This window comes from Hemicordylus capensis, chromosome 5 (assembly GCF_027244095.1).
Source record: "Hemicordylus capensis ecotype Gifberg chromosome 5, rHemCap1.1.pri, whole genome shotgun sequence".
Lineage (NCBI taxonomy): Eukaryota > Metazoa > Chordata > Lepidosauria > Squamata > Cordylidae > Hemicordylus > Hemicordylus capensis.
The window spans coordinates 3440112-3452986 of NC_069661.1; the positions used below are offsets into that span (position 1 = coordinate 3440112).

At 49.3% G+C, this 12875-nt stretch overlaps 1 protein-coding gene across 1 annotated transcript in view; it reads right to left on the bottom strand.

The window, feature by feature from the left end:
• The window catches only part of SIGLEC1 (sialic acid binding Ig like lectin 1), a 46238-nt gene that overhangs the window by 26230 nt on the left and 7133 nt on the right, over positions 1-12875 (bottom strand). The window contains exons 2-6 of the mRNA XM_053256722.1: positions 9652-9720; positions 7015-7374; positions 5233-5529; positions 2958-3221; positions 1073-1327 (exon numbers count right to left, since the gene is read on the bottom strand). Of these exons, the coding sequence (XP_053112697.1) occupies positions 1073-1327; positions 2958-3221; positions 5233-5529; positions 7015-7374; positions 9652-9715 (1240 nt within the window). The 5' untranslated portion in view covers positions 9716-9720. The remainder of the gene's footprint in view (positions 1-1072; positions 1328-2957; positions 3222-5232; positions 5530-7014; positions 7375-9651; positions 9721-12875) is intronic.

The following is a 12875-nucleotide window of genomic DNA, read 5'->3' on the forward strand; positions in this document are numbered from 1 at the left end:
GGACTGAATTAGTGAGGGCGAAAACACATCCATACCATGGGGCAGGAAGTATGAACTTTGTCGACATGACTAGCATTCTATCTTCCAGAGCCTTGCCTATACAAGAGACTTGCTAGTCCTGCACAGCAGAATCTGCCATGGTCCTCCATGACCTACCATGGGAGGTGAGCATTATGATGCCCCCTGAATTCTCCTCTGGCTCAGCAAATATTCCAACCTGGGAAAGGACTTCTCCCTCCTGGCCACCATCCACCCATTAGCCTTGCCATATTCAAGCTTCCCAAATCCAGGTGGTCTAATTTGCATATTATGCAAATTATTTGGCAACCAATTTGCTTATTTATTTATTTATTTATTTATTTGACAGATTTGTATACTGCCTGCCGCTACCCAAGTCTCTAAGTGCGGCACATATGAAATCCAGGTAAATCCGGGTGAAATTTAGCAGCCGGTTGGAGGAGCCTAAATCTGGGGGACATGGCAAGGCTAGCCCACCCCACTTCCTCACAACCAGTAACATGGCTGCTGCTCCAATAGCTGCAGTGACGGCACCAGAAAATAAACTGAGCGGGGAGCACAGAAGGGGCAGAGTGCATTGATGGGTGAGTGAGCTGGGCCCTGCATGTTGGATTTCTGAAACAGAATCGAGGAGGCAGGGGGATAATTGCACCCCCCACCGAGTCATCCTTGAAAACTGGCAGAAGAGAGGGCCTTCTCCCCCCCTCCTGGCACTTGGAGGGATGCTACAGCAGCCATCCAGGCTCTACTGGCTCTGGGAAATGTAGTGTTCGCAGGGCCACTGATGTCTGCAGGAAAGGGAGAGGTTTGGAGAGGGAGAGGAATCAGACTCCATTGCACTTCCAGTGATGTCATCGGAGGTGCGACAGGGTCCGATCAAGAAAAACTTATATGATTTTTTAAAATCAGGTGACAGCCTTAATATTACATGTATGCCAGTCAGTTTTATGTAAGAAGTTGGCCATAGAATGCCGGGATTTTCCTTACAGTGTGTGTAATATCCCCAGATTCTTTAAAAATTTCCTGTGAACATAAAGCATGCAAGGAAACTCACAGAAGACAGTCAGGCCAATCGTTTGGGACATCTCGCTCCCTTTGTCATTCTGCACCTTGCACGCGTAATATCCAGTGTCTCCAAAAGCAACCTGGTGAAACACCAGACTCCGGACTGTGCCTTCCTTGATCCAGATGTTGTTCTTGTACCAGCTGTAGTGGATCTCTTGCTTGTCTTCCCCAGGAATGTCGCAGGTCAACGTGACAGTCTCGCCTTCCATTATGCTCGAAGAAGGACTCACTGACAACACAGCAGCTGGGGTTTTAAGGAAGGGGCAGGAAAAAGCCAGGCTTATTGGCATCATATGTGGAGCAAACTGAGCTCAGCACTTCTGGCAAAACAGGAACAAAGGAAGCTGCCATATACTGAGTTGGACCATTGGTCCATCTGGCTCAGTATTGTCTACACCAGGGATTCTCAACGTTGGGTCCCCAGATGTGATTGGACTTCAGCTCCCATAATCCCTAGCCCCAGTGGCCTTGGGTTGGGGATTATGGGAATTGAAGTCCAATAACATCTGGGGACCCAATGTTGAGAATCCCTGGTCTATACAGACTGGCAGGCAGCGAGTCTCTCTCTTGGGAATCTTCTCCAAGATTGCAGGCAGGAGTCTCTCTCAGCCCTGTCTTGGAGATGCTGCCAGGGAGGGAACTGGGAACCTTCTGCTCTTCCCAGAGTGGCTCCATCCCCTGAGGGGAATCTCTTGCAGCAGTGCTCACACATCAAGTCGTCTCCCATTCAAATGCAACCAGGGTAGACCCTGCTTAGCAATGGGGACAAGTCATGCTTGCTACCACCAGACCAGCTCTCCTCTGGTCTCCTCAGGCAGGAGTCTCTTTCAGCTCTATCTGAAGATGCTGCCAGGGAAGAAACTTGGAACTTCCTGCATGCAAGCAGGCAGCTGCTCTTCCCATAGCAGCCCCTTCCCCTGCGGCAGGGGTGGGCAAACTTGGCCCTCCAGCTGTTATTGAACTACAACTGCCATCATTCCTAGTCAGACATGTTAAATTGTGGCTGGGAATTGTGGGAGTTGTAGTTCAACAACATCCAGAGGGCCGTTTGCCCAGCCCTGCCCTCAGGGGAATATCTGACAGTGCTCAACATGCACTCTCCCATTCAAATGCAAACCAGGGTGGACCCTGCTTAGCAAAGGAGACAGTTCACACTTGGAACCACAAGACTGGCTCTCCTCTCTCCCTCCTCCTCTCTACACCAGCGTGGTGTAGTGGTTAGAGTGCTGGACTAGGACCGGGGAGACCCGAGTTCAACTGCCCATTCAGCCATGAGACTTGCTGGGTGACTCTGGACCAGTCACTTCTCTTTCAGCCTAACCTACTTCACAGGGTTGTTGTGAGGAGAGACTTAAGTATGTAGTACACCACTCTGGGCTCCTTGGAGGAAGAGCGGGAATAATAATAATAATAATAATAATAATAATAATAATCCCAGTGGTAATTGGCGCCCTGGGTGCAGTTCCAAAAGCCCTTGAAGAGCACCTCAACACCATAGGGGCCACAGAAATCACCATCAGCCAATTACAAAAAGCAGCTTTACTGGGAACAGCCTATATTCTGCGATGCTATCTATAACCATTGACAATAAAATCCTGGCATCCCAGGTCCTTGGGAAGGACTCGATGTCTGGATAAAACAAACCAGTCAATAACACTTGTATGACTGTATAAATAAATAAGCATAATAAAATAATACATTATGTCTGACCAAGGAGCAGCAAAACATTGTGCACTATTCTGACTTCTTATTTCTAGAGCGCTGTCTATGTACCTGGCAAAGAATAAGAGAATGATGGGAGTTTTCGTCCCACAGCACCTGGGTGGCCGCCAGCCCTGCCCAATCAGACATGATGCTGCCTCTTCGGTACTCACAGAAAACATAGAGCATCACTCCTCCCGACACTCCAGCCCCAACAGAATTTTCTGCCTCGCAGTGGTACAGGCCATAATCCTCACGGGCAACACTCGGGATGGTTTTCAGGGCCCTGTTTCCACTGGCCACCCCATCTTTCTGCCACCGGTAAGCCGTGATGGCTGGGTAGCTGCTGGTGACGCTGCATGTCAGAGAGGCGGCTTCCCCCACCCGGATGTTCTTGGAGGACGGGCTCAAGGAGGCTTTGACCCCTTTGGGGGAATCTAGAAGCCAACAAAAGAGAGAAGGCAGAGAGTGAGAGCTGGCTGGAAACGGCATCATTTCTGCCCAGAGGGTAAGCGCCTGCTTGGGTTAGGGTGCCTGGCTCTCAGGGCAAGAGGCAGCCCATTGGCTCTTGGAAGCGATCCCGATTAAGGAAGTGGCCATTTTTACTGTAGTGGAGTGAGTATCTATCTATCTATCTATCTAGCTAGCTAGCTAGCTATCGTAGGCGTACCCATCACTAATCCCATGTGTGGCAGCCCTAGCGAGAGTTTGTGAGCAAGCTGCCACATAGCGATGGAGACAGCGGGGTGGGGGAGAAAACGGTGGCGGCGGGTGGCGGAGAGGGATGGCCGCGTCCCTCTCTGGCCCACTTGCCGGACAAAAGGCAGGCGCTCCAGGGTCAGGAGCACTGGGGGGGCGGGAGAAAATGGGGGGGGGATGGTGGTGGCAGCAGCGGGCGGGCAGCGGAGAGGGCAGCACAGCCTCCCTCTCTGGCCCACCTGCTGGCCAAAAGGAAGGACGGCCCGGCAGCAGCAGCACCAGGGGTAGGAGTGCCGGGTGGGGGGGGGAGGGACAGCAGCGGCAGCACCGGCAGAGGGGGGAAATGGGGGAGAACTAGAGGTGAAGATGCTCTGCGCCCAGCCCAGCTAGTAGTACAATAATTAAGGTCAATCCAGCAGCCGTTTAGCTGCAGATTATCAAAACTGTTTGTCTGAATGTATACTTAGAATTTTGCCAAAAACTTGACACACAGTATGGAATAGATGGGAGAAGGCTGCTTGACCCTTTTCGTTTGGGCTAGCTCTCTGTTTGTGATTCAGCTGCTTTTGCCCCAGCTGCTTTTCTCCATGCAGGGGAAAAGACAAAAGGTCCCCATATATTTTATTCTGAAGGGAGAAAAGTAGGTGCGGGAAGGGGGTGATTCTGAATGAAAAAATAGTCAGAGGGAAAGCCACCCCTTCCTCCTCCTCAGATTGCAGCCTACTTTGGCTACTTTTCATTTTGGGGATGGAAAGGTGCATGCATCTAACATGCAGTTTGGCCCTGAAGTTTGGGAAAAAGAGGGTTTGCCTGGTAATCAGCAAGGACCTCCTGCCTGGAAACCTGGAGCACAGAATACTGAGCCACTTTTCTAGTTGGAGAAGAAAGATGACTGGCAGGTGCAAGTGACAAGTATGTGGATAAGGAAACAGACCCATTCCTCAAATTTGGGGACATGGGGGAAACTACCCTTCCATAGCTGCAAATGGCATGACTCAGTTTTTATAATGTGCTTTCCCTATATTATCTCAGCACTCCTCACCACAACCTTGTATAGGAGGAGGCCAATGTTACTAGCCCCACATTGCAGAGGGAAGCCTGTGAGATAACTGCCTGCCACCTGAGGTGAGATTGGAACCAGGGACTTGGTGGCTCAGAGCTCACAGCCAGTACACCACAGTGGCTCAGTCAGGATATTTCAGGGGAACATAGGAAGCTGCCTTCTACCGAGTCAGGCCATTGGTCCATCTAGCTCAGTACTGTCTGTCCGCACTGACTGGCAGCAGCTTCTCTAAGGCTTTAGGCAGGAGTCTCTCTCAGCCCTACCTGGAGATGATGCAGGGGAGGGAGCCTGGGGCCTTCTGCATGCATGCACGCATGCTCTTCCACTGAGAAGAATGCAAGCACTCTTCTTCCTTCCGCAAGCGTGCAGATGTTCTTCCACTGAGCTATGGCCCCACCCCCTAAGGGGAATCTCTTCCAGTGCTCACAAGTCCTCTCCCAACCAATTGCAAACCAGGGCAGATCCTGCTTAGCAACGGGGACACTTCGTGCTTGCTACCACAAGACCAGCTCTCCCTCGCCGGTTCTTTCCCAGCCTTTATGGTCACAAACAGGTGACCAAATATATTCTGTGCCTGGATCAAAGCAGAGTCCAAGAACTGAGGGATGGGGTTGAGAGCAGGCCCCACCAGAGGTGTCACTGCTGGTGCTCCAGCCACCCCACCAGGCCAGGCGAACTTCACTCACGTTTCACACGGAGTGTAACTTGGCTGGCTGCTACCTTGCTCCCAACAGTCAACTCGCAGCTCATCTTCCGGTTGTGATCCTGCCAGGAAAGCGAAGCGCTGAGCGTCTGCTTCCTGAGCGCACCGGCAGTGTCCAGCTGAACCCTCCCGGACACATGCCAGACCTCTGTGTTGTAGCCTGTCCATCGCAGGGAGAAGCTGCCGTAGGGACAGACGTATGGACTGGTGCAGTTGAATGTCACTGGCATCCCCTCGCGCAGGTTTTCTGGGGCAGTGATGGTGGGAACGGCAGGAGCCTCTAAGGAAGGAAAGAAACAGAACAGGCTCATTGGCCAGCAGTGGAGACTTCAGAGGCAGCAAGGAAAAGTCAGTTAAAATATTGGAGGTCTCGTCAAAATTTGAGGATTTCCTACACACAGTTCTTTGAGGCGAGACAGCCAACAATATCCACTAGGGGGCAGTGCTCCATGTTTGGGGAAAGGAAGGAGGACACTAGAAAAATCCACAAGCCCTACCCACTGACTGCCCTTCTGTTCTGTGACATCAGGGCAGCTCAGCCAATCACAGCCAGTGGCTTCACCCCTATCACAAATCTCTAACTGTATCACTATACTGAAGTTTCAATGAAGCAATTTAAGGAATTATTCAGTTTGATAGAGTGCTGAATATCATTTTATGTTTGAGTGGGTTTCATTAGGCTCATAGAATGATTGAATGTAAGAGTTGGGAGGGACCTTGGAGGTCTTCTCATGCTACAGCATGCCTGAGATGGCTTCCAGACTTTGAAAACCTTCAGCAAAGGAGAGCCCACCACTGCACAAGGCAGACTGTTCTACTGTCAAGCAGTCCTTAAGTTGTGCTGCCAAGTCAGTGTCGACTCCTGATGACCACAGAGCCATGTGGTTTTCTTGGTAGAATACAGGAGGGGTCTATCCAGGGGCGTAACAAGGCTGGAGTGGGCCCAGAGACAAAATTTTAAAATGGGCCCCTCGCTGATATATACACACACACTTCACAGTACATAGTCATGTGACTTGCTTCATGTGACTTGCCTCTGGGGGGCCCCTTGAGGCGTGGGGGCCCCCAGGCAGCTGCCTCCCCTTGCCTAATCGTAGTTACGCCCCTGGGTCTATCATTGCCATCTCCTCCCGCACACTGTGAGGTGATGCCTTTCAGCACCTTCCTATATCGCTCAAGCCTTTGCCGTGAAGGAATTCCTTCTAGTGACTAGCCTGAATCTGCTTCCTTGTAATTTCAACCTCTTGGTTCTGGCCTTCCATGCTTCTTCCTTATACTATGGGACAACTCTTCTAATATGTAAAGATGGCGGTCATGTCCCCCTTGGTCTTCTCTTCTCCAGGCTAAAACCTAACCAGCTGGCAGCTCCCAACTGGTCCTCATGGGATTTGATTTCCATTCCCCTCATCATCCTTGTGGTCTGTACTCTTTCCAGTTTATCCACCTTCTTCTCAAAATACAGAATTTGGTCCAAATTGGTTAGGTGGTTCACAGGTTAGCCCACTTGCAACTCGAATGTTCACGTGTCCACCATCTTGAATCAAGGTGGATGACATCATCACAAACCATGCCGTTGAGGTGTCCCTACATGTCCCCACTACTGTACCCAATTTGGACCATATTAGTCTAGGCATTGCAAAGTTGATAGGGACGCACACGTGGACACACACATAGAGAGAGAATACTGGGCGATCTTATAAATTTACTTTCCTTAGGGAAAGTAGGCTAATGACATACCTTTTTGGGAAGCGAATCTGACTCTTACCAGTGATGGTCAGCTGAACCGCTCTCTGAGCTGTCCAGCGATTTCTCTCACTGATTTCAAACCGGAAGCTGTACGAGCCACTGTCTTCAGTAGCCAGTCTTCTCAGGAGCAGGGTGCAGTTCTTTGTGAGAAGGTCACCGATCAGTTCTGCACGGTCTCGAAATTGGGCATCTATGGTATTGGGCGTTGCTGAATGGTAGACCACAGTGCGCTGGTTGGAATGATCTCTGTACCAGATGGCTATGATGCCCTGTGAGATGACCACATCTCTGGGATAGCTGAAGGTGCAAGGGATCAGCACACAGGAATCTTTGACACTCGACAGACGTTCGGGGTATGTGACAGTCCATGAAGCAAAGGCTGCAATCAATCAATCAATCAATCAATCAATTAATCAAACGATATAATTGAAGGAAGGGAAGGATGCTAGACAAGATCCAAGATGTGTTAGCCATTATCACGCTCTTGGGGTATATAATCTGCATTCCAAAGCTTATATGGACTTCATGCTGATTTAATTGTCATGCTTTCTTCCAAAGGATCCTGGGATCTGTGAGGGTGCTGAGGATTCTCTGTTAAGCCCTAGTCCCTCTCTCAGAACTGCAGTTCCTAGGATTTTTCTGGAGGAAACTGTGAAACCAGGGCTGACATATCCTCTGTGACTAAAACCTGGTTTAAGGCTCAGTTCTAGCACTCATTTGAAATGTCATAAGAACATAAGGACAGCCCTGCTGGATCAGGCCCAAGGAGGCCCATCTAGTCCAGCATCCTGTTTCGCACAGTGGCCCACCAGATGCCTCTGAGAAGCCTCCAGGCATGAGTTGAGGGCATGCCCTCTTACTGCTGTTGCTCCCCTGCAACTGGTACTCAGAGGCATCCTGCCTTTGAGGCTGGAGGTGGCCTATAGCCATCCAGACTAGTAGCCATTGATAGACCTGTCACCCATGAATTTGTGTATTAAGACTATCTTAGCTGTTGACCATCTTAAGACCATCTTAGCTGTTGGCCATCGCCACATCATGTGTCAGAGAATTCCATAGATCAATTATGTGCTGTGTGAAAAAGGTGTTTCCTTTTGTTGGTCCTGGCAATCATTTCCATGGGATGACCCCTGGTTCTAGTGTTGGGAGAAAGGGAGGAAAAATCCTCTCTCTCCACTCTCTCCACACCCTACTGCTGGGATGTCAGGGCTCATCCCAGCAGTAAAGATAAAGGTGTGCTGCTGAGCATGGACAGAGGGCATCCCCTCACAACTGAAGAGCCACTCTGGGTGCTTGTCTCATTCAGGAGGAGGAGGCAAGGCTTCTGGGTGCCACGAAAGGTCTACTCAGGTCCTGGTACCTCTGGGGGTAGAAACTGAAGGCTGCACTACAGCAGAGATGAGCAGGAAGCAGATCCTGGCCTGCTGGGGGACGGTAGTCTAGGGAGACTTTGGTCGGATCCAGCAAGGTGCTCCGTGTCCTTAAGCAAGAGTGTGTGCTCAGGGCCACTGAGCAGGAACCCATTATGACTGAACCCAGGGCTTCCCGAGCTTGGGTCTCCAGATGTTCTTATACTACACCTCCCATCCTCCCCCGCAACAGTGGATGAGATGACAGGAGTTGTCGTCTAACCACATCTGGGGACCCAGGGTTGGGAACCCCTGCCTTCAGGGTGAGACATCCAGACGATACGCTTTTGCTTTCCAGATTTAAAATGCCACTGCGGGCTGTGGGGATGCTGGTTGATCCCTGGACTCAGGGTGCGTGAGCGGATCAGGTCAGCAGTCAGTCTAGCATTCTGTCTCCAGCAGGGGACAGCCAGATGCTTCTGGGTGCTCACAAGCAGAGCAGGGAGGCGACAGTCAGAAGGCAGCCCGTGCGGTTTGGAGGTTAGCGAGCTAAACTGGGGTCAGGCCAGACCTGGGTTCAAAAGCCTGTATGGCTGTGAGAAACTTACTGGGTGCCTTTGGGCCAATTTTTAAGGTCGTCCACACGACCTAATGGTGTGCAGTTGAGGGGGGGGTAGGACCACTGCACCTCCCTCCCCCCACCAGACGATGCTTATCTTTTAGGCTGCACCACTCCTGCACCCACACGAGCAGCACTGCCGGGAGCGGCATGACCATCTGGAGGTCGGGGAAACGAAGCTTGGCCTCCGCCATGTTCCCGGTGAGGAGTGAGGCACCTTGGGGGATTTCCCCGCTGCCGGGCACTCGAGCTGCCCAGCTCTGTGGCTGCTCAGACTGCAGGCAGCCCAGGCAGCCACACAGCGGGGGACTGGGGTAGAGGCATGCGTTCATGCCGTTCTACCTCAGTAAAAACCCGGGTAAGAAACCCAGGCTACCTGGCAGGGCAGCACCAGGATCTGGACTGATCCCAGTACTCCTCTCCATGAGCAGCTCCACCTGGGTAGGGCTGCTTGTGTGCATGCCCTCTTTCTCTCTCAGCCGAAGCGGCCTTGCAGGGTTCTTGTGAGGATGCAAATGCCTCCAGCTCCTTGGAGGAAAGGCCACCTTCCCCCAGGGTCCGGTCCTCAGAAAAGGGCTGCTTCAAAGAATCCTACCCTTCTGGTTATGTGGGGTCCTCAGAGGTCTCCCATCTAGGCACCCACCAGACCCACCCCTGATTCGTTGGCAGCGGGAAGAAGCAACTATACCTGGGAGGACGTAACTGACAAATCCCAGAAGGCACCGGAGGAGCAGGGATGAAGAAGTCTGCATGCCTCCTGGGGCAGAAGCGAGAAAACAAAACAAAGCCATGGTTACATGCAAGGCAACTGGGATCCATTCTGCAGCCCTGGCAGGAGCGGGGTATCCCTTCCTGCACCATTCCACCCCCTTCCAAAGCTGCTGTTAGCCACAGAGGGAGGGAAAGGCAGGGACCCATGCAGTACCTGGTTCCCCATGGCTTGCAATGACAAGGAAGCAGATTGAGGCAAGATATCAGGAAGGCTTTCCTAAGAGCTATTCCACAGTGGAACAGCCTGCCTCATGCAATGGGGGGCTCTTCTTGGCTGAACAGTTTCAGCCAGTTGGAGATGGAGTCCCAGTGCATCAACCCTTTGCACCAACTGTCCTAATGACCACCAGGGGCATTGGGAGTAGAAATAGTGAGTAAGGGTCTCCTTACCTGTCCCTGCTTGCCTCTCCTCTGTGACCCCTGCCTTGACTCCTTCTCAGGTACTTCCTGTAGGGAGTCAGTCCTCTTCCTTTCCTCCTAGAGAGAAAATGGAAACTTCTCTCTCTCTCCCTACCTATTCCTTGAGTAGCTGATAGATAAGACTAGGTCTTTCCTATCCCAAATGTACTTCACCAATGAACTAGTGAAGTAACTTAGACTCTACAGTGATCTCCATGTGTGTTTCTCTGAATAGCTACAACCACAAAACTCTGCACTCTGTAACTGGAGTGGTCGATTCCTTGGTGCTTTGCTAAATAATCACAAAACCCCAACAAAACCAGAACCTGGACAGATGCTTGTCAGAGATGCTGTGGCAGTTTCCTTCACTAAGACCTCCAGGGTCTCTTCTAGCTCTAAAGTTCTATGGTACTATGATTCCTGACCTCACTCTCGGGCAGGGTTGTGGTCCAACTTCAGCCTTCCAGCTGTTGTTAGACTTCAGTTCCCATTGTTGCCAGCACAGTGGTCAGTAGTCAGGCTTGACGAGAGTTGTAACCCAACCAAATCTGGGGCCCCCACATTGAGCAGCCTTGTAAGCCCCCACCAGCACCCAGGTTCACCCATGCTTTGCTCATGTTTGCACCCCACCTCCAAAATTGCAAAAAAAAAAAAAAAAAAAAAAAACCAAAAAACTCCTCCCAACTTAAAGTGCTGCTCTTGCAGGAGAGGTATTTCAAGTCAGCATTACCTGGACAGAGTAGTAATAGTAGTTTTCGTTGTCTGGCACTTTCATTGTATACTGATCTGTGGGAGCTGTTGGGTCATAATGTGTATGTGTATGTGAATCTGATCAATAATTCCTCCAACTGCTGATTCACATGGGATGAATTCAACCTCCTGCTAAAGAGACACCTTATCCCCTGCTAACTGGGCAAAGAGGCACCTTTTACCGTGGTGATTCTCTTTATTTAGCAGGGGGAGAGTAACTGGCCCTCTCCACCCCCAGCACAGTACCTCCAGTGACTGTTGCTGGTGTCTATCTTGTATTGTTGCTGTTGTTGTTGTTGTTTTTAAGAATAGTGCCTCTCCCATCAACAATATGGTGAGATGAAACTTTAATAAATCTATACCGGATCAGTCGTCGCCTGGGTCAAAAAGGACCGCGCCAGGTGCTGGAGTCCCTGGATATCTGGTGGCAAGTGGGCAACAGGACTCAGGATCTTCAGTTGAGCAACCAGGGCTGAAGACAGCAAAGTTACTGGAAGAAACGTCGCTTAACCAAAAAAAATAAAATACGAAAAATGCCAACAAGGAAATAATGATCTGCTATTACAAGTCTAGTCCAACTAGAAGAGGTTATTTAAAAAGAATGTACTACATTTGGAAAGAGAAGCATCCAGATACAGAAATAACAGAACAAAGGCTAGCAGACCAGAGAAGATACATAATAAGAAATAAAGTATTCACAGGAGTTGAGCTGGAAGAACTGCAAAGAGCAACACAGGCTCAAGATATGGAAGAAGAATGACCACCAATCGAAGAAGTTGCTCAGGCACAGGTGGAGGAGGTGTTGGAAATAGAGGATGCCACTGTTGCTGAACTGTTTCAAAATCAAAACCAAGCAACCTCCCCTTTGCCTTCACCTCAAAAACCCGAATGCCGTTTAACAGAAAAGCAACAAGAACTAAAGCAAAAAATAACTGAGCACATGAATCAAACAACCACCAGGGTTCGACTTCCAGCTCTAAAAACAGTTGCCAAAAAACAACTTGCTCAGGTATTAAAAGATGTAAATGCTGCACTTGCAGAAATAACAACCAAGAATTTGCAAGAAACAAACCAACTAATGTACAGTGCAGCAACAATAACATAAGAGCTCGGATATAAGATCAGTGGACATGAAAAAAAGAAAGTAGTACATCACCTAAATGGAAGATTAGATTAGAAAATAAAATCTCCAGGCTTAGATCAGATGCTAGTAAATTGAAAGATATGAAAGACAAGAAGCTGAAGAATGAAAACACCAAACAGTATCTGATCCAAAAATACCACCTAGATTCAAGGAAAATTAGAGAAGTCCTGGAAATAATAAAGCAGCAAATAACAGCAGTGTCAAAGAAGATTAGCAGATATGAAGCCAGAATTACACAACACAGGCAGAATCTCCAATTCCAGTTAAATCAGAGACGTTTCTACCAAAGCATAGAAGGAGAAACTGCAAGAAACATAGAAACACCAAACAAAGAAGAAACAGTGCAATTCTGGGGGAAATTATGGGACAATCCAATAGATTATAATAAAAAAGCAGGCTGGGTGAAAGAGGTCAAAAAATGTAACCAACAAATGCAAGATCTAATAATAACACCAGAATTAATAAGTGAAAGAGAAAAGAAAATTAAAAATTGGACTGCGCCAGGCGACGATGAACTGCATGGCTTTTGGCTTAAACACCTAACAAGCCTTCATAAACAACTATCAAAACAGTTCAATCACATTTTGCAAGGAGGTGATATTTAACAATGGTTAACAACTGGCAAAACTCATCTCATCATGAAAGACCCAGCAAAAGGTGCACTTCCAAGTAATTATAGACCAATAACCTGTCTGTCAACCATGTTCAAATTATTAACTGGAATAATAGCATATGAAGTGATGCAACACTTATTAACTACCAAACATTTTCCAGTTGAACAGAAAGGAAATTGTCCGAACACCAGAGGCACAAAAGACCAGCTGCTGATTGACAAAATGATTTTAGAA